Here is a 21251-nt window from a genome sequence, read left to right as displayed (position 1 = left end):
AATTAAGCAATTTTACTTTAATTGTATGGGCATTTTATTTTATTTATACATTAATATCCATCTAATGAATATAAAAAGGATGAATTCAAGGGAAAAATATACCCTGCGTTACTTGACTCGTACTTTTATTTTGTTCCTCTTCGCTTACCATTTCCGGTAGTAGCGTAATTCTAGAAATTATTTTAAAACAATTTCACCCCGTGTAAAAACATCCAAGGGGGATTAATAAATATGTATTTTTTTAAAAAAAGTTTAAAAAAATAAATCGCATACCGGAAGAAACTCGCCGCTTTGCCACGTCACAGTTAACCGGCCGCAAGTGTCCATTGAACTCAGCAAATTCCTGCATAGCTTGTAATTTATTGTATGCACATGACAATGCTGTTGCCACTATCATTGTTTTACCTGCTTATGCACTTTTTCGTGGTGTTCGCCACTGAGTTCACGTTTGAGCTCCCCGATAAGGAGAGATTGTGTTTCTACGAGGAGTTGGAGAAGGATGTCAAGTTTGAGATCGACTACCAAGTAAGTCCTTAAAGATACATACACTCATAAAACGGTCATGTTGCGTATTAGTTACCAGTTTTGCTATATTTTATTAGGGCTATTAGTGTCTCTTTTTACATGTAAAAGGGGGAAAACAATTACCTACTTGTTTTTACATATTTATGTGGGATGGTTAAGTTGACAGCTGTTGAGCTACGTGCAACTTCCGTGATCAACACGGCAGTCCTCAGTTTACGATGGCGTGACGTAACGAATTTGGATGTAAATTGGCACGTTTCCATTAAACAAAACAAAAACCAGTAAACCATGTATTAAAACGTCTTAGCAGCATCAAATAACAAAGAGTACCATGATAAGTGAATGTAGTTTCTTGTGCTGTGGGTAACAACTAGTCCAAAGCCATGCTAGCTAGCTATTAGTCCTAATATATGCTAAATAGTAGTAGTCACAATTCAAATATTTATTTAATTAAACTATAGTTGGCCCGAAATAAAAACCAAACAAACGCTGACATAACGTATTGCTGTGATATTGACACGCAAGGACATTAATAGAGTAAACATTAGTATTTTTGTGCCATTAGCCAAAACCACAGGTGTCAAATTCGTGGCCCTAGGGTTCCATCTTTTAGTGTAAATCACTAAAATAAATATGTATCCACTTCATATTTCTGTCTAACGTAAAAATGTATATAACATTTCCATAATATCTGCAGTTTTTAATTGTAATAACATTTTAATAAACAAACAGTCAAAAACATTCAATTAGTTACAATGTACCCATTGTGGACTGCCTTGGCATGTATTAACCACAAAAAATGTCTTCTGTTTTCTTTCTTTGAAAAGGTAATATCAGGAGGAAACTATGATGTGGACAGTTATGTGACAGACCCTCTTAATAACATGCTGTACAGCGAGAGCAAGAAGCAGTACGACCATGTCTCCTTCACCACCGACATGAGTGGGACATACATGGTTTGCTTCAGTAACGAATTCTCCACCTTTTCTCACAAATCTATCTATTTGAATTTCCGGCACGGTGACGAAGAGCCTCTCATTCCTGGCTTGTCAAGAGCCACAGCGCTAACACAGGTAAGACTGTTTATTAAGGGTGCCACCATTCGTTGATCTACCTAGACCGATACAGCGATTGGTTAAGTCTGCAATGACTGTTGGGGAAGTGTTGTCTTTTGCCATTTTAAGTCCCACTATCACAAGTTTTTACCTATTAATTAAATAATTGAATATTGTCAAGGTGGCTGACTGGTTAGTGCGTCGACCTCATAGTTCTGGGGTCGAGGTTTTGATCCTAAGTCGGTTATCTTGGCTGGCCACCAAATCAGGATGTCCTCCGCCTGGTGCCCATAGATGGCTGGGATAGGCTCCCCACGTGACCGTTGTGGGGAAGAATGAATGAATCTTGTCAAAGTACATTCAAAAATAAATAATCAAATCTCCCACAGAAATATAACTTGTGAAGCTGTTCAATAAAAATTACTATATTTGTTACTGTTTGCCTCTGCATAGTTGAAACTAATGACATAATGGAATGCATGGATTCTACCAGACGGTGTATGACTCAACGGAAGACAGTAGTCGAGACTCATTGGCTTGATTGTGTAACGCGTGACCGGACGATTCGCCGAAAGATGTTTCGCCGACGGACGTTTGGCCGACGGACACTTCGCCAAACGGACGTTTTGCCGAAATGGGATTCGCGAGCTCGCCCCGCCCCCGGATCATGTGTTTACATGTTTTTCAACCTCGGCCCGCGGGCCATATACGGCCCGTTACAGATAACATTCATTTTGGCCGTTACAGATAACATTCAAACTGTCCGTCGGCCAAACGTCCGTTGGCGAAACGTCTTTCGGCGAATCGTCCGAGTACCGTGTAACGAGTTAGAATACGAAATTAAAAATTGGTCTGGAGAGGATAGGGAGATTTTGCCCTGCGAGTTCACACAGGACACAGAATCCCCATAACACGATGCGAGTGAGTTAGAAAGATCCCCCAGACACGGAATTATCTTGGGCCCTTAACGAATGATAAAAATCTTACATTTCTGCCTCTCGACTGTAGAGGCAAGCGTAGCGATTGGAAAAATTAATGATTTTTTTAATGACTTTTCATTCACAGTGGGACTTTAAAAGGTATCGCTGTTCTATCTAAATACACACACACATAATAATAATAAAAGACAACAATAAGACTGTGCTTAGGAAACTTTTCAGTCATGCATGAGCTAGCTATCCCAGTAAAAATATATTTAACATATGTTTTTCCTCACAGCTGGAATCGACGTGTGTGTCCATTCACGAGATCCTGAAGGTGGTTTCCGAGTCGCAGACGTGGTATCGACTCAGGGAAGCACATGACCGCCTCAGGGCGGAGCACCTCCAAGATCGAGTCAATCTATGGTCCATTGGTGAAACGATCCTGCTGTTTGTCATCGGCGTGGGGCAAGTCATGTTGCTTAAGAGCTTTTTTAACGATAAGAAAGGCTCCGTGGCAGCGACGACTTAAAAAAAAAAACAGGAGCGCACAATTTTGTTTTCGTCATGTCTTAGAAGTTTGGTCTTGCCAGAAAGAGATAGCACTCAGAAATTTCCATGGTCATCGTTGTTCCAAAATCAGGCAAAAGCTGAGGAAAATCCTTCTTTCAGTGTTCTTTGAGCATCCTAATTTATATGGGAAAGGTTGTTACAACTTTATACATTTCTATCTTGCTTTTCCCATTTTCTATACTAAAAAAAGAATTGTGTACTGAATGTCGGTGCCTAATTTATGACGATAAGCCTGTCATGATCCCCTACCCGCCTCCTTCCAATCTGAAATTACAAAAGGGACTGTAAAATGTTGTTGTTAAATAATACATGTTTTCCTCTTAGCCATAGAGGAGAGTTAAAATGAATAAATATGTGATTAAATAGCTCTGTATTGCTGTGACTTGTTCTTGCATTCTAACCAGATGCCCAAGCCACCTCATCTGGTTCTATTCTGAGCCCCACCATCTTTTCGAGAAGCCTCCAGATTTCATTGCACAGAAACATCATTTGATTGCTTGTATCTGTGATCTTGTCTTTACCCGGAAAGTTGAAAGGCCAGTAACTCCAGTGGTTCACCCTTTGTTTACTTTCCTTTATCGCATCGTACCCGTGCACTAATTTTTCACTCCGCTTCTCCCTTACTCCTCCTCCATTTCAGCATTTCACCACTAACCAGGAGAGGGCAAGCTACCCTTTTCAATTGAAAACTAGCTTCTCGGATGTGCTGCTTCTTACCCTAACCGCTTCACTCACCACTTCAAAGCATTTCAGTGAAAGTTCTCCAGAAAGTTCCAGAGCCCTTCCTCCAAATCTACGGGTAAAAAATCCAATAATTTAATTTTTACAATCCAGGGGTGCGAAGGGAGGTGGGGGGGGGGATGGTATTCGTACAAATTGAGCAATTACGTATTATCAAATTATCAAGAGGCCTCATCTTCTCGTAAAACAAATATATTTATAAATGCTTTAGGGATTTATTTTATAAATCCATTAGGTCAAAATGCTGATTAAATTTGATATTTTCTAGACGAGACAATGAAGCGTTTTACCTTTTTTAAACCAGCAGATGTCGCCATTATTCCCATGTGCAGTTTTGTTCTTGTTTTCCACCACTCACCATCCACTTTCAACAAGCTGTGTAATATATTATAAACTACATTCATGTGGACAACATTTTAAAAACAATAAAGCAGTCATTTAAACTAGATTTTTTTAATTAAATAACTCACGCTCATTTTCCATGACATTTTAGTTTGTCATCAACTAGTCCAGTGATTGATTCCCAACCAAGATACCATGCGAGTTCATTAGCGCGGCTTTAGAAAATTATTAAATCCAATTTGGTGCAAAAAAAGGCATTAATTCGCTATCATCTTTAATTGATTTATGCTTTGTGTCCATTTAAACAGGCCACCTTAGTAACTCCATTTTTTTTCCTGAAAAAGATATTATTGTCACCTAGAATGTGTGCCTTTGACTCAACAGTAGGTTGGGAAAACACTGAACTAGTTGATATTTGTTGCGGTTTAGTGTGCATATCAAAGCTGACTGACCTGCATGGCAGGACAGGGGGAGCCATCCTCCCCACAACAAATTTGTCAACATAAGATGGACCTTTCTCAGGCCACGTTTTTTTTATCCAACATTTTTTTGTACACAATCTACAGTTTGAGTTTTTCAATCAAAATTGTATTAGCTTGAATTGAGTAGAAAGTAAAAAGCCTGCTAAATACAGACTATCAACAATAGCTCCAAGCCAAAGCAAAGTTTACATTGAAGAAATCAAATTCCCGGTGCTTTTATACAATCTCTTTTCCATCAGGCCACAGAAAAAAACGGCCTTAGTAAAAGCTTTGTATTATGTCTGCTCAGTTTGGAGAAGTTGAGAATATTTGTGAGGTGACAAACATGTCCAATGGGATCCTTCAAATTACACGAGGTACTTCCTTGAAATTGGAGGTGGGAATGCGTCAAGAGAAGTGCACGTAAAAACTGTAACGTTAAGTGGGTTAAAACCTAAGGATAAGTGGTGACTATGTATTAAACATGGTGTTTATATATATTATATAGCGTGAGTACATAGCAGTTTCAGTCCAAACAATAAGGTTTGCTTGTGCATGACATGAATCACATAGAATGTTACTGATGGATGTGATATCTTTTCTTTTTTTTTTACATTTTTTATTTTTAATAACAAATTCACACAAACAACAGCTAATGTTTGAGTCAGTGGCGTCCCAAAATCGAGCAGCTCAAAGTCATTATAATCCCACGCCACACCCTTGTGTCCACTTCAGGGTGTAGTGTAGGTACTGGTGTCCTTGCCAAAGTTGTAGTACTCCTCCATGTCATCCATGCTGGCATTGGTCAGCTTGGTGAGGTTTTGCGAGCCGTTATTGTCCATGTTGTCTGCCGACGTGAAGCTGAAGGTCTGGCTTTCGTAGTCTGGCTGGCTCTCCATTTCGGGTAATACTTCTGTGTAACAGGAGGGCAAAAACACACTGATATGACAATATTACAGTTGTTGTGTATTCTCACAATTGGAATTGGTTCTATTTCGATACATTTTCATGTTTTGCAAGTGACCATGATTACTCTCATTTCCCAGCAGATTTTTTTGGTTTGAAGAGAAAAGAAAATGTCCAATTTGAGAATTGGATAAAGACGTAGGTCAGGGGTGTCAAACTCATTTTTTGTCGAGGGCCACGTGGTAGTTTCGATTACCGTTATGTCTACCAACTAGGCGGCCAAAATTATTCAATTAATAAATTGACAGCTTTCTCGATCGTGCTAATCGATAGATCATTTTTGGACATTCAAATTAGTACAAATTGTTTGCAATTATTGATTTAAAATGAGGAAACACAGGAAATAATCGACAATCTTCATTGGATTTCATCATAAAATAGAAAATTGGCACTCATCATTTACTTTCTCGGGCCGCCACTTGCACACCTGTGACGTAGAGTATTTTCCACAATGTGGTCACCCGCACATGTTTTATTGATATTGTTATGCCATTAAAATATTTTTAATCCATACTAATTAATTACAAAGCCCCTAATTAATTTGAGTCCCACCCTTAATTATATACATAAACAAAATAATAATGTAGTTGTTGTTTTTTCTTTCATGGTATTTAACTCATTGATTCCGGTGAACAACATTAGATGTCCAATTCATTCATTCATTTAAAGGAAAATCAACTTCTTTTTATCCAGAAAAGTGTGGCCCACCTTGTCCTTCAGGTGACACATCCATGCCATGTTTGACCTTCATGTGCCGGCTTAGATTGCCCTTCAGATTGAATTTGCTGGTGCAGTAGGGACACTTGAATGGTTTACTGCCAGCGTGCAGATGCATGTGGCCCAGTAGGTTGTACATTCTGTTAAAAGACTTGCCACACACCTACAAATAATAATAATAATAATGTTACCAGAGAATTTTTTTAACATCTGTCACCCTGCTGTGCAGATACTACTAGCCTTGCATTTGAAGGGCTTGACAGGCAGGTGTACGATCATGTGCGTTTTGAGCGTCTGCTTCTGTATGAAGCTCTTGAAGCAGACGTGACACTGGAAGGGCCGAACGCTGTTGTGGATCAGCATGTGTCTCTTGAGGTTGGCCGACAGCGTAAATTCACGTGAGCACACTTCGCACTTGTGGCCTTTCATGCCCTGGAAGGCCCACAAAAATAGAGAAATTGACATGGGTTAAAATCGTGTGCGGTCGTTTGGTCGCCAGACTTTTGGTTGCGGTCTTTTGGTCGCCTGGACCCAAACAACGGCCGACCAAAAAAACGGCGACAAAACAAGGTAAAACAACACGGTCTACGCATCAATAAAAGCCAACAATGGCCCTGCGCAGTTTCACTGAGCCGACGTGTGAGTGTAGAAGAGTTTGTATGTACATGCGTGGTCCCTTTAAGAAGCTACGTAAGTCAGGGTCTTAACAAGTTCTCCAACAAAACACAATAAAACTACGGGAAATTTTGAGCTTTTCTTTAGCCTAATAATTAATAGGGCATTAAGTATGACTAATATAATAATTTGCAGTTTGTATTTAGGGAATTTGAGCAACGATTTAAATGGTAATTATCAATAACCTTCCGGGCGACCAAACGACGGAGTACCGGTTAAAATAATAAAGTGATACGAATCTGAATTCAATGCCTTTTATAACTTTTCAAGGATTAGCGAGAAGACTGGACTGCTACACAAAGATCGGGTGAGTACCTTATGGGTGAGCGAGTGCTGACGTAGGTGGTGCAGCTGCAAAAACTCCAAGCCGCACTGGGAGCAGGTGTAGGGTCTCGGACTCTGGTGCTTCAGCAGGTGGTTCTGGAGCTGACTGCGGTAGGCGAAGGACTTGTTGCACTCGGTGCACTGGAAGGTGTGAGGTCCTTGGTGGCTGGTCTGGTGGCGCTTGAGGTGGGCGTAGGTGGGGAACTCCAGGCCGCACTGCGAGCACACGTGGCAGCGGCCGCGCTCGTGCTTGACCTCGTGCGCCCGCAGCTCGCTGGGGTAGGCGAAGCCGCGGCGGCAGAAGCGGCAGCTGTACGGCTTGACGTCAGTGTGCTGCAGCATGTGGCGTTTCAGGTGGCTGGTCTGCGTGAAGCCTTTTTTGCACACGGTGCACTTGTGGGGCCGCGTGCCCTGGTGGGTCAGCAGGTGCGTCTGGAGATGGCTGGGCTGCTTGAAGAGCTTGCCGCAGTGGGGACAGGCGTGCGGTTTGATGCCGTTGTGGCCCAGGATGTGCGTGACCAGGTTGTACTTGGACGTGTAGGACTTGTCGCACATGCGGCACTTCCAGCGCTTCAGGCCGTCGCCCACGTCCACGCAGTACGACTCGTCGATCTGGATGTTGATGTCCAGGCGGTCCACTCTGCGGCCGCCATGTCGCCGAGGGGGCTGCGGAGGCTGAGGTTGCTGGTGCTGCCCGCCTCCGCCTCCTCCCCCACCACCACCCCCGCCCCCGCCGCTTCCATCCGTCCACATCATGCTCTGGCTGCCGTCTTCGTACTCGGCCGCCATGGACATTTCTCCCGAATCATAGCTGCCAACTTCACTGGTCTGGAAGTAACTGCTGATGGCTTCGTCTTGCTGGTTGGGCTTCATCATGTTATTGCCCTGGTGATCTACCTCCTCCTCCCCCTCGCGAACACCTCGACCGTGGGTCCCCAGAGGGCGCTGGCCCTGCAATCCTCTGTGGGCCACCTGGGGGGTGGGAGGCGGAGGGTGGACGTGGGTGGCGGCATTTTGTTGGTGGTTGGAAGCCTCCCGTTCACACTCTGAACAGTTCTTGTTGGTTCCTCTCAAGGTGGCCGGATCCACTTGAACCAACCCTCCCCTGGGAACCATGCTGTTAAGCATGTGGACGCACGAGGTCAGGACCGAGTTCACAACTTCCCCTTTAATGTGAGGGATGGTCCCTTCGCCGCCTTGGAGCGCGTGGCGGTCAGGGAGCACCATTTTCACATCGGGGTGCTGAGGTGGCCCCTGCTGCCACCTCCTCTGACTACAGCTGGGTTGCATTTGTCCGTCCTCCGGCAGATTGTCCCCCAGGTAATCTCCGTTGGCGCCGATAAGCTGGTCCGCGTACTCGTAGTCCACTCCGTCTACTTGCGGCGCGGGTGACTCCTTGAGCTCGCCGGTGTAGAAGCCGTTGGGTGCGATGGTTGCTCCGAAGACTTCATTCTGGGAGATGAGACCTAGCACGGCGGCCTGGGCCAAGGACAGCACGACTACTGGATCTGTTTGCGTGCCTGTGTCCACCAGCCTGGCCATTACCTTGGGATCACATCTACCCAGGCGCCGGCTCGCCTCCTCCTGGACACAAAGACACAAATACTCATTCACCGCAGTCATGCGATGACAAAATAAAGTGCAACGAGTTACAGGGAGTCCTCTGATTACCATGTGCTTGACCTACGACCTGAGGACTTTATGACCTCATCCCCCATTTAAGTCCACAGCACCCTAGTCATTACTTGGCTAAAATATAGTCCTTGTTTGTGTTTGTTGGCTACGAGTATCTTTACCTTTTCACCTTTCTTTTTTCATATTATGGCCATACAAAAGGAAGTTAGGTGTTCTAGGTTTAGCCAAAAGAACAGCAATTTATAAAAAAAAATCTATAATCATAGGAGGAAGAACTGTTTTTTTAAGTCGTTTATTTAACAACAGCAGTTTTACGGCCTCTCCTAATCGTCAAGCACCTCCTGTGCGGGGTAACAATTCCCCATTCTCCTCTCACTGTGATGATTTTGCTTTATATCAATTAGGGTGATAAATTAATTGCATTCAGCCCACTCCTGTTGCTGAAAGAGGTAGAAAGAAAACTGATTGGCGTTGACTCAGTCATTCTCTAAACATCGTGGAGTAGCCAAATCGAAAAGGTTTGCACAAGTTTAAAACGCACCTGAAGAGTCCCCCCACAGTGCTTCATCCATTAGCCTTTTCTCGACTTGCTTTTTTTTTCTTTTCTTTAAAAACAGGGTCTTTTCTGGGCGAAACCCTGGACACATAACCCTAACTTTCTCTCAAAAAAAGATGCCGAGTAACTATAATAATGAATATTAGCATGTGTACAGCTGAAATCAAAGCCCAACTCCTATTGAACATCTCTCTTTTTATTTTTCCCAAGGACATAAAGAGGAAGAACATTTTCTCCAAATTGGCTGTAATCCTATCACAGCATCTCCACTTGGCAGAGGTGAGATCAAATTGGAGCGCAATCATGTCACTGACATTCACGAAGCAATACATACACCATTTCTTGTTTCACTAAAACTTGAGAAAATCTGATATAAAAACACTACTACTACAACTGAGGCAATCTTCCAATCTACATGTGTGTGTTGAGTAAAATTGAATTAGTAACCTACACAATCAACAAACGAAATAACATGCAAGCATAAACCTGACATGAACATTCAAACAATCACATACCTGTCAACCTCTGCCGATAACTGCCCTTATAAATGATTATTGATTCCCCTTACAAACCCCCAAAAAACCTTACAAACACCGTACGACTCGTACGGTGTTTGTAAGTTTTTTGGGGGGTTTGTAAGGGGAATCAATAATCATTTATAAGGGCAGTTATCGGCAGAGGTTGACAGGTATGCAATAAGAAAAGGGTTGCAAGAAAAGTAAGGGAGGAACATTACATAAAAAAAACGACAGACTGAATGAAAGCCTTGCTTGAGGAAATTTTTGAAAGGACCTTTAAAAGCCCCTCAGAAAAGCGAGCATCCATCAATGAAGCCAGCATAAAAAACTCACCACTCTCTTCCTACTGTGAAGCTTCAGGTGCTTTAAAGATCGCATTCCTGAGAGCGAAAGTGCCGAAATGGGATGAGACTCACTATTTATACGCCGGGATGGACGGGAGGCGGGGCTCGTTTCGACCTGCCTCCTCTCGCTCGGCGAAACGAACGACTCCGACGTGTTTAAAAAAAGTAAGACAGGTGCCTCGACGGAGTGCGTCTTCTCTATTATGGGCAATCCATCATGCGTTTGCGTGGAAAAGTGTGAGGAAGACGCAGACGGATGGAAGAGTAGGAGATGGTGTCAGGTGACTGACATGGAGGAGCGAATGAAGGATGAAGGAGAGAAAAGAGGGAGGGAAGAGAGAGACAATGGGGGATGGGAGGATGTGGGAGGACAAAAAAAGGAAGACTCATGTTGTCACTCCTTATACATGAGCATCCATCCTCAATGAAATAAGGCAAACCGGGAAGAATACATACCTGTCAACCTCTGCCGATAACTGCCCTTATAAATGATTATGATTCCCCTTACAAACCCCCCAAAAACCTTACAAACACCGTACGCGTACGGTGTTTGTAAGGTTTTTTGGGGGTTTGTAAGGGGAATCATAATCATTTATAAGGGCAGTTATCGGCAGAGGTTGACAGGTATGAGAATAGGATGTTAAAACCGCAAAATAGCGCCAACTGTAGATCAAGAGAGTCATTATCCTGTCAGAGCTGAACGCTGAACCACAGCAAACAGCATGTGAAACAAGACAGCTGATATTTTCACAAAGACAGTAAGCATCTATGTAATGATGTACACACATGATATTTTTCAAAATTCACTAGAATGCATGAGAGTAATGTGATATAAAGATTGTACTGGGTACTTTTATGATAAAATAATACTTCTGCTAAATACCAGAACACATCTTAGGGAAAACCTCCAGTGTAAAAGGAAAAAAAAGTTGATTGAATTCCTGTCTGTCTGAGGCTGCCATTTTCTCCTCATTCATTTTAATTAAGGGGAGAAATGCAACACATTAGAATCGTAAAAGTAAAAATGGTGCACTGCTGCTCTCTATGGCAATGTTGTCTCATTCAGTTTAAAAGCTTGGAATTCACAGTGTAGCAGCTTTAAACACTCATGCACGAATCCCTTCCACAAAAAAAATGCAAAAGACCTAACGATACATTTACCAGGGTAAAATTTGCATTCCAAGACATAAATGCTTTTGAAAGTACCACTATATACAGGATATGGTTACTGTATTGTCAATTTATCATACCTGTCAACCTCGACCAATTGCTCCCCTTGTTAATGAGTGCAATTCCCCTTAATTAGCGATTAAAAAAACATTTTATCTATAATCCTTATAAAGCGTGTGTGCGTATGTTAAGATTCTCTCGCTACGTTTGTCCAAACCGTGCAACGTAGAGAGTTGAAAATCTTTATGGTGGCCAGAAACGGCTGTCGGATCCTAATAGACAAGTGATTGAATTTCTTCACCTTCTCTGAGTGTGTAAACAACTTTTATTTGTTAAACAACCACTTTTCAAAAGAGATTTTTTATGGGTGTTTGAGTGTGTGTATGTTAAGATTCTCTCGCTACGTTTGTCCAGACCGTGCAACGTAAAGAGTTGAAACTTTTTATGGTGGCCAGAAACGGCTGTCGGATTCTAATAGACAATGATTGAATTTCTTTGCTTTCTCTAAGTGTGTAAACTCAACTTTTATTTGTTAAACAACCACTTTTCAAAAGAGATTTTTTTAATACTGCCACAATTGTCTTTTGGTTCTAAACAAGCAGGGGGGACCGGCAAAGTGTTAGATAGAACCTTGTGAAGTGACACCTGGGAAGTGATGATTATAATGATAAATGGAAAGCAATAATTACTGAGTAGGCATTGCTCTCACACTGCATAATTTCTTGACAAATCAACTTATTCATGCATGTAAAGCTTTTATGCATGATGTCAGATTTTAGTACCGTCCCAATGTCTTGTGCTCTTGCCACTTGTTGAGCGCATCTGCAGATTTTCGCCATGACGCGCAAAAATAAATGAGCACAATATTTTGAATCTTTGGTTTCTCAAAGTTGCTATCGAATGTCACATGTGTGGTGATGGCGGGTGCGATAACCTTAGAAAGACGGGAAAGAGAGGACATGGAGGAAATATGGAGGAGTGCTGCAGATACAATAGGGGCACAATAGAGGAAGCAGGGAAAAAGAGGGATAAAACAGATGATTGGACGGAATGAAAGAGGGATTGAAGGGGGGAGGCGATAAAGAGAGCGGCAGAGGGGGTGGGGAGGACGGAGAGGAAGAAAAACGGCACAAAAAGGAAGGAGGGCGGGAGATTTGGGAAGGAGTGCATTGTGGGAAAAAAGGGTGACACATGATGGAAATGGAGCGAGAGGAGGGGAGGAACGAGAGACAAGGGAGCTGAAAAGAGGGGGAGGGGAAAACAGAAAGAAGAAGAGGGGAAATGGTAGAGCGAGGGAGGGAGGGAGGAAGGGATAGAGAGATAGAGTGTGCGAAAGAGAGCACAAAGCAAAGCTTGACAAAAAACATGGCTGCTGTGAAGGGAGAAAAGGGTGTGAAAGGAAGACGGTTGGTTTGGGTGCTTTTTCTTTGGTGCACATCACAATTAACCGTGTGTCTGTTACCTGTCACCAACAGACTGGAGCGATACTCATTTCCATGAGTTACAAGATCTTTGCTGGATGCAACATTAGCTACACGTCCACAATCTATTGAGATCCAAGAAGCCATAATAAATGTCAGATTTTGACACTACAGGTAAGGACTAGTGATAAAAAAGTCTCAGTATATTACAAGTACAACCAAAACTGCCTGGTGACCCAAGATATGGCTAATGTCCCTTATCAAACAGATGACTAATGTTAGTGTATACATTGTTTGTCTAGACAGCATATACTCCACAGTCTGCATTTGCTGTAGGACACCATTTTTGCACATTTTGCCATCAGTTGCCTCATGAATAGAATTCTCCCTGTAACACAACTGCACAATGTAACAACACATCATGCAGGAAGCAGATATGGGACCCGTGTTATGCTGTAAAATGTTTCATTTTGCCACCAAAACATTAATAACAAAATAACCCAAAACACCACAAATGACTCCATTTCTAATTAATTGCCTGTACTGTTATCATAAAGTTCCACTCCAGTCCCAGGTAGTAATGCTTATTGAATTGCCAAACATTAAATAACAAAGCATAATATCATATCGAAGATTGTTTTCCTCGTATAAAATGTTGAAGACGTCAAAGAATTTTACCTGGACATGGATCACAACTTATACTTGCGCTTTACTCGACCAAAAATATGTTGTGGTCCTTCACTCGAAGCAGGTGTCAACCAAAACAAATAAAGTGGCTACAATACACGCCAGTGTTACCACGGATGCCTCAACGGACAACAACAAAAAAAGAGTGTGACATAATAGAGGGATAGAAGCGAGTAGAGTGGTGTGACAAACCGTTAGACAATGCATGTTCACACACACACGTACGCTGGCGTGCATGCGCGAGCTAAAATTACATTGAAAAGGGCACAAAGTGGGCCAAGTCAGAAGGGCGAATGAAGGCTAGTAATGCTCGGCTAATGTTGATTAGATGTTAAAAAGTGTCATCAAGGCATTGCAATGCTGATTAATAACAAATGGAGAAAAATACACAGACTTTGCATGAACTCAACATTTTTAAACAAGACATCTGTGGTAGATTCAATTTAAAATTTCCCAAAAGTGGAGAGCAACTTTGAAACTTATAAAAGTTGTTGTACCGAATCGGTTGTTAGTCTATTATCCAAAGCTTTGATAGCTGTGAGACATTTTTTTTTCCTGAATCATCATTTTAAAGTTATGTTTCAAAGTGAGCTAAGTAGCCAAGCTGAAAAGGATTATTTCGTATTTTTTTTTAATTTTTTTTTTGTCAATGAGGCAATTAACTTGAGGCAAAAGTTGCATGCCGTCGCCTTTATTTCACGATAAGGGCTACCTTAGTCCTCATGAAATAGCAGAGAACACTCAGCATGGTTTAAACACAGGCCTAACACATTAGGCGTCTGCTTCCAGATTTTTTTTTTTCTATCTTTGTTTTTTTTTTTTTTTTAACCCTGCCTGCAGCATAGTGGAGCACTGCAATGTGCTGACACCATCATCCGCTATTCTCAATCTCTTGGCATGACTACATTTCCAGCCGCTGATAAAGAACAGGCTAATAAAATGTACTAAAATATTCATTAATTCACTCAAGGAGGTTCACTATATGTTGCCAATATCAAAATAACATCCTGATGTTTATACTGTTAATCAAAAAGGACTTGATCCATTGAGAAGAGCTAGCTTTGACTGCTAGCAACCTCGAATACGGATTTTATATTGACAATGAAACATTGTTGATTCAAGTTACAATCCCCAATCACTACACACTGATTATACCTTCGGGCCCTCGTCGTTTTTCTAACAGTATAAAAAATATGTGTCAAAGTGGCGGCTTGGGGGCCAAATCTGGCCCGCCGCATCATTTTGTGTGGCCCAGGAAAGTAAATCATGAGTGCCGACTTTCTGTTTTAGGATCAAATTAAAATGAAGAGTATAGATGTATAATAAATTTCCTGATTTTCCCCCTTTTAAATCAATAATTGTAATTTTTTAATCCATTTTTTTCTGTGTTTAAAGTTCAAAAATCATTTTGTAAAATCTAAAAATATATTTAAAAAAAAGCTCAAATAAACTTTGTTTTAGATCTATAAAAAACGGAATATTCAGGGGTTTTAATCCATTCTTTTAATCCATTTATTTAAAAAAAAAGATTATTATATCTAAAATGGTCCGGCCCACATGAAATCGAGTTGACGTTATCGCGGCCCGCGAACCAACCCGAGTCTGACACCCTATAAACAAAGCAATCTGGTCAACAATTTAAGATATTATTAAATGCTGCTTTTGATGAGAGTAATGCCAATGTTTCCACCAACCTGTTCAATTCACGGTAGTACTTTTCAGATCTTGACTGACGTTCTCGATGCGGTGTAAACATAATAAAACGGATGGCTTATCAAAAACAAAACAAGCTAAAAAAAAAAAATTAAATAAATAAATAAAAATCAACCTTTTTTTGGGGAGCACAACTTAAATTTAGAAACATTAATGTCATAAGCCTAGCACAAGCCATGACTTCAAAACTTTTCCACATCCATCCAAAAAAAAAGGAAAAAAATATTTTTCATCATAAAGTTAAATTGTGTTCTTGACAGAAATTTGCAGTGTGGGAACCAGGCTTAAGTGCTTCCCGTAACAAGGCCGTTCATCACTTTTAATCCAGCAGCCAGGTAATTAATACTTAGCCAGCAGCTATAAAGTGTTTTAATATCATCAGTCTTAAATGTATTATAGCATTGAGACCCAAAAAGCAGAGCTGCAGCCACTTCTATTTGTTTGGAGATTGGCATGTTAAAATAAGTCCAAAGAATCAGGCTGCTTGGCAAACTATGGAAACGCTTGATGAGAGCAATGAATCACAAGCTTCCTGACCGCTGGGGCCATTGATGGGAGCGCTGACTGATGACCCGAGACCCCCTTTGGGCATTGAGAGAGAGGATGAAAGTCAAAGTGGCATCCAAAATGGGTCACTTTGGCAACTGCTACAAAATGTGCAGCATTAAGGAACATCTGCACTGTACTGATACCAGTGACATTTTTATATTGCTATCTGTGACTCATAGACAGGAAGATGGAAAAAAATTTGTATTTTTATCAAGCAGCACTCACTTTGTTGCAAGTGAAGCTCTGAACGGCTAAAGCAGGATGGACCAATTCCGGTGATTAGCCATAATTTTAACATTTTCCTCTTTTCTGTTAAAAGTCAACAATGTCAAGGATTAGCCTACGTGCTACCTTCCTATTTCGAGTACATCGCAAACGAAAATACGTAGACCAGAGCATCTTAACTTCCTACAAATTGACGTTTTACTTAAAAGGAGGGAATTTTATGACGATAAGTTGCTACAATGGCCAACGATCATTTTTACAACACAGGATATGTCGCTTTTTTTTATCCTTCTGGTTTGTAATTCATTGAATTTATTGCGAGTAAACGTCCAATCCTTTTGCAGTGGACAAGTGGTAGTAAATTGTTCATTCGCATTTAGACAAATCGAATGTCTACAGCAATCCATGGCAGCCAATTGGTTGATTTGGGAGTATGTCTTGGTCACTTCCTGTAGATTTTGGGGCATTTACGGGTGACTTTCTGTTAATTTGGGGTTACCGACTGGGATGTCCCAAAATGAATACAAATACATACCTGTCAACCTCTGCCGATAACTGCCCTTATAAATGATTATGATTCCCCTTACAAACCCCCAAAAAACCTTACAAACACCGTACGAGTCGTACGGTGTTTGTAAGGTTTCTCAGTGAGGATAAAGCGGTTCAGAAAATGAACGAACGAATGAATAATACTGATATATTAACCCATCCCTACTACACTGTAACTGGTCCACTTTCAAGAAACCAAGATGAAAAAGTCCAATGTCAAGTGCATTAAAGTGGGGGACCGACCGGCCCACTAACAAGCCTCCTAAGAACAATATACTTTTCAATGAAAACGTACAATAAAACAGCAACAGATCCAGCTAAAACAAAACAATTGAGCTTAAAGTTAGTACAAGACGCGGCCTATGTGTGAGGAGGCATCCCCGTGTTGCGGGCCAGGGGATGGGCAGAGCCGGGCTCATGTGGCCTGGTAGCCCGGCTCCCCTGCTCCAGCATGCGGCGCTGCTCGGCGCGTCGCCCCCTTCTCCCCCCCTCATCGTCGTGTTTTTTTTTTTTGGCACAGCGTACGCAAATCCTAAACAATACGTGCAACAGACACGACCTTTCGGCGATCGTAACTCAGCTACACCGCTCGTTTCTAGCGCAAAACACCAAAAGAATACATTGCGGAAGAGATGTGGTCCTCAAGCCCCGACAGAGGGGGGAATCGAACCAAGTTACGGTGGAAGCACTTTTCTAAACCCGAGCACGTCGCTTCATTGTCCGGGCGGAAAACGAGGCGGAAACATGGCTGCTCACCTGGTTCCAAAACGGGTTTATGGTGGCGACGAGACCGCTCGGGGGTTTGGAGCGGAAGGAAGGAGAAGCGATTGGAAACACGGATGGACGGACGGACGGACGGCGGGCGGGCGGCCCTTTGCGTGGAGAACGAGAGAGATAGCGAGAGAGCGAGAAAGAAAGAGAGAGAGAGAGCGAGAGAGAGAGAGAGAGAAAAAAAGGAAGACAAGGAGGAGGGGGTGAGCTGACGTGAACGAATAATAAACAAGAGACTTCCCCGATTTTCGGATCTAAAACAACATCCCAGTCAAATAAATAAAATGACGTTTTTCTGACGTGTTTGGTGCCGTCAACACAAGAGCAGATTTAACCATTGTTTTTTTTTAAATTTTGTTTTAAAATGATTTACGCGCTAAATGTTCAAAGAATTTGAGTTTTCAGATCAGACTAATTGTTGTGTAATTTGTTGCTTTTTATTTCAATGTTAAACGCACGGTTACTTTTGTTTACGATTTGACGTCACTTGTGGTTACGTCGATTTGTTCCACAGGGTGGCGTCATTTCACTCTTGGAGTTGGACAGATGCCACTTTCTTTTTATTTTTATCTTTACACTACTATTTGCATAAAATGTCAATGCCAGCTTCTTTAACACCCAATGATTCCCTTCGAAACATCACTATGCGTCAATTAACAAAAGCAGTACATATTTACCATTCTTATTCACATTCTAATTTATTAAAATGCAGTCACTGCTAAACCAATGTTTTTTTTAACCAATGCACTTTAAAACAATCAAAATGTCAGTGTGAAAAAAAAAAAAAAGGCTTGTTGCAAAAATATTGAATGTGGTTTTACTTTTTTAAACCTTTATCCAGCGACATTTATTTATTGGGGGTCATCAGATGTCCTTAATTTTAAAAAAAAGAAATGTATATGCTGCTAAGTAACCATACCTGACTCTAGAGGGCGCTACCACCCTTTAGTCAACTCTTGTCAAAAGTGCCTCGCGTATTTTTCTCATTGAGATAATTACTATAATATCCCTTCGCCGTTTTTTTTACTGATGGTGAGTAATAATGTTTTATTTCTATTTTATGGGTAATGGGGTCAGCCCTTATGCGAAACTTTAACAGCGATTCAAACATGTTTGTGGTCACAAGGTTCAACTTGAAGAAAAACGGCCGACAGCTTGTTTATTTTGGATTGTTTAGTTTGAGAATAAACATGAACGTGTGCACAATCTGGGAGAAAGGATATTAAGGATAATCCTTAATATAAAACCAAAGGCAACTCTCTGGAACGCTTTAGGTTTTATTATCTCATTTTGTAGTCATTTGAGATTTCAGATTTGAAGCAATTAAAGCTTGATAAGCATTTAGTTTTTTAATTCTTTGTTGATGATCTGGACGCATAGAACGCTTTCATTAAGCAGATGTGTTATTTCAATCATGAAGTAGCATGTAACATGCAGTACCACAATTCAAGATGTTTATCTTTTTAAATGCATCAAATGAAAATGAATGCAAAATTACAACTCTCTGATTTTAAAATAACTTGATATGTAAAGAACCAGACATTTAAAGGAAAATGCCATGTAACACAAGACAGCCACAAACAGACTCCCCATATTTGAAATACTACTGAGTTTCTGAATTTCTTCCTCCCGTCTCTAAAGTAATTTATTCCAGTCTCGTCTGCATGGTAATGGTGAGTTGACTGCATCGGTACATTGGTGCCTGTGAATCAGTTTTTCGTGTGGGCGTTAAGGTCCTGCTATTACTCGCCCACTTCTTCATGCTTTTCAGGAACAAATAATCACATGTAGACAAATATGCCGATTGTTGTTTGATGGCTGACTGCTAATCCACTTTACTTGAGAAAATTTGTCAAGAAGAAACACTACTGTTATTACGTTACTTTGGACAATCCTAGAGTTGCTACATTTTTCCACGTTTCTTCTTTTAGGGGCGGCCCAGTGAGGCGAGTGGTTAGCACTTCGGCCTGACAGTGGAAGACCTGGGTTCTAATCCAGGTCGGTCCACCTGCGTGGAGTCGTGACCGGACGTTTGGTCGAAAGACGTTTGGTCCCCGGACGTTTGGTCCCCGGACATTTGGTCCCCGGACGTTTGGTCGACCGGACGTTTGGTCGACCGGACGTTTGGTCGACTGGACGTTTGGTCGCCGGGTTTGCTCGCTGTCAAATTATGACAGAGAGTTTACTGTTGAGATTTTAATATTAGATATTTAGATATTAAACTCACTCTCTCTCTCATGATTATAATTTTGAAAGCTGGTTTCAACAGTAACAACCCGGCGACCAAATGTCCGTTCTACCAAACGTCCGTTCGACCAAACGTCTGGTCGACCAAATGTCCGGTCGACCAAACGTCCGAGTACCACGTGGAGTTTGCATGTTCTCCCCGGGCCAGTGTGGGTTTTCTCCAGGTACTCTGGTTTCCTCCCACATTCCAAAGACATGCATGGTAGGCTGATTGAACACCCTAAATTGCGCCTAGGTATGAGTATGAGCATGAAAGGTTGTTTGTCTCCTTGTGCCCTGCGATTGGCTGGTGAGGATAAAGCGGTTCAGAAAATGAGATGAGTTTTACTTTAATTGGATTTGACTTTTGTTTATTTATTTATTTTTGCCAGAGATGCCCACAGTGGTTCTACCAGTTTCATCAATGAGGCCCCACAACAATCATCACGACTCCATTTTATCCAAAAATCAGACAACGTAAGTACTATTATTATTTATTTTGACTAAATACTTTTTCACTTGAGTAAAATTTATGAGGAAAATATTTTTTTGTAACACTACTCTTACTTAAATGAATTTTTTTTGGCTACTCTACCTACCTCACGTGGTACAAAATTGGAGTGCTTTCCTTTCCTTCTAATCAAAGTACGCAATGAAATGATTGCCAAATAACTCTGAAAGATTATCCTGATTGACTATTTTTGAGGGAGGAAGCGTGCCGTGTGAGTCGGATTTCAAACCCAGGTTTCAGCCTTTGCACGTGGAGCCCTTTGGCTTCTTCTCCCATTCCAAAACTTCACTTCTTAGGGAAATTTAAAACTGAATAGAGACAAAAATGTGAGTGGGAATGGTTGTTTCTCTATTATGCACCCTGGGTTCGTCTATTTAAGAAATACATTTTGACCAAATCAGAATATATGAGGCCATTTGTTGTCCCACCAAGCAAGCTGAGCGTGGCCCACCAGTTGACATCTGGTTGTGAGGATGAAAAGTTAGTTATGTAACAGTCAACGAGAAACAGACTGCGCAAGAGGAGGAAGAATTAGCAGTGGGCCCCTCGACTTGCATAGACATGCACATCGTGTCATCAAGTAGACCCCCAAAAAATCAACACATTGCTAATGCCATGCAAATGCCAAGAATTTTTTAAGTAATATTTGAAAATATATGTTTTGGGTCATTTTTTATACATAATTTCTGTCACCGCTGTGGGTTTTTCCTTCATTAACAGAGAGATAGGAACAAAGTTGTCATCGCGTTGATGTAGACCACATGTGTCAAAGTGGCGGCCCGGGGGCCAAATCTGGCCCGCCGCATCATTTTGTGTGGCCCGGGAAAGTAAATCATGAGTGCTGACTTTCTGTTTTAGGATAAAATTAAAATGAAGAGTATAGATGTATATAAAATTTCCTGATTTTCCCCCTTTTAAATCAATAATTGTAATTTTTTAATCATTTTTTTCTGTGTTTTTAGTTCAAAATAATTTTGTAAAATCTAAAAATATATAAAATAAGCTAAAATAAACATTGTTTTAGATCTATAAAAAACTGAATATTCAGGGATTTTAATCCAGTTCTTTTAATCCATT

At 41.3% G+C, this 21251-nt stretch overlaps 3 protein-coding genes across 6 annotated transcripts in view; 2 read left to right on the top strand and 1 right to left on the bottom strand.

The window, feature by feature from the left end:
* The first annotated feature begins 104 nt into the window (after nucleotides 1-104).
* Nucleotides 105-3438, top strand: tmed3 (transmembrane p24 trafficking protein 3). Its single transcript, XM_077623149.1, has 3 exons — nucleotides 105-525; nucleotides 1353-1598; nucleotides 2799-3438. Exons 1-3 carry the CDS (start codon nucleotides 367-369, stop codon nucleotides 3030-3032), a joined length of 639 nt encoding a protein of 212 aa, XP_077479275.1. The 5' UTR covers nucleotides 105-366; the 3' UTR covers nucleotides 3033-3438.
* Nucleotides 3439-4251: 813 nt separating this feature from the next.
* LOC144091071 (uncharacterized) lies at nucleotides 4252-17560 on the bottom strand. Of its 4 annotated transcripts, none has more exons than XM_077623103.1 (5): nucleotides 17423-17560; nucleotides 7291-8883; nucleotides 6541-6732; nucleotides 6292-6463; nucleotides 4252-5530 (listed from the first exon to the last, which is right to left on the bottom strand). In XM_077623103.1, the coding sequence occupies exons 2-5, from the start codon at nucleotides 8839-8841 to the stop codon at nucleotides 5349-5351; spliced, it is 2097 nt and encodes a 698-aa protein (XP_077479229.1). In that variant the 5' UTR covers nucleotides 8842-8883; nucleotides 17423-17560; the 3' UTR covers nucleotides 4252-5348. The 4 variants fall into 4 exon arrangements, with proteins under 4 accessions (XP_077479229.1, XP_077479238.1, XP_077479245.1 ...); XM_077623112.1 differs by having other exon boundaries at nucleotides 7291-8880; nucleotides 17423-17544; XM_077623119.1 differs by lacking the exon at nucleotides 17423-17560 and adding an exon at nucleotides 15325-16641.
* Nucleotides 17561-20052: 2492 nt separating this feature from the next.
* LOC144066788 (semaphorin-4B-like) overlaps nucleotides 20053-21251 on the top strand; it is a 73250-nt gene continuing 72051 nt past the window's right edge. The window contains exon 1 of the mRNA XM_077590130.1: nucleotides 20053-20140. The gene's annotated coding sequence lies outside the window, so the exon portion shown is untranslated. The remainder of the gene's footprint in view (nucleotides 20141-21251) is intronic.

Source organism: Stigmatopora argus, chromosome 2 (assembly GCF_051989625.1).
Source record: "Stigmatopora argus isolate UIUO_Sarg chromosome 2, RoL_Sarg_1.0, whole genome shotgun sequence".
Lineage (NCBI taxonomy): Eukaryota > Metazoa > Chordata > Actinopteri > Syngnathiformes > Syngnathidae > Stigmatopora > Stigmatopora argus.
Note: the sequence above shows the minus strand (reverse complement) of the source record. Positions and strands in the feature narration are given on the sequence as shown.

Coding starts and splice junctions, on each gene's coding strand:
- tmed3 (XM_077623149.1), top strand. CDS start 367: ATGCACATGACAATGCTGTTGCCACTATCATTGTTTTACCTGCTTATG. Junction 526..1,352: donor AGTTTGAGATCGACTACCAA/GTAAGTCCTTAA, acceptor TTCTTTGAAAAG/GTAATATCAGGAGGAAACTA. Junction 1,599..2,798: donor GAGCCACAGCGCTAACACAG/GTAAGACTGTTT, acceptor TTTTCCTCACAG/CTGGAATCGACGTGTGTGTC.
- LOC144091071 (XM_077623103.1), bottom strand. CDS start 8,841: ATGGCCAGGCTGGTGGACACAGGCACGCAAACAGATCCAGTAGTCGTG. Junction 6,733..7,290: donor AGCACTCGCTCACCCATAAG/GTACTCACCCGA, acceptor TGGGCCTTCCAG/GGCATGAAAGGCCACAAGTG. Junction 5,531..6,291: donor TGTGTCACCTGAAGGACAAG/GTGGGCCACACT, acceptor CCTGTTACACAG/AAGTATTACCCGAAATGGAG.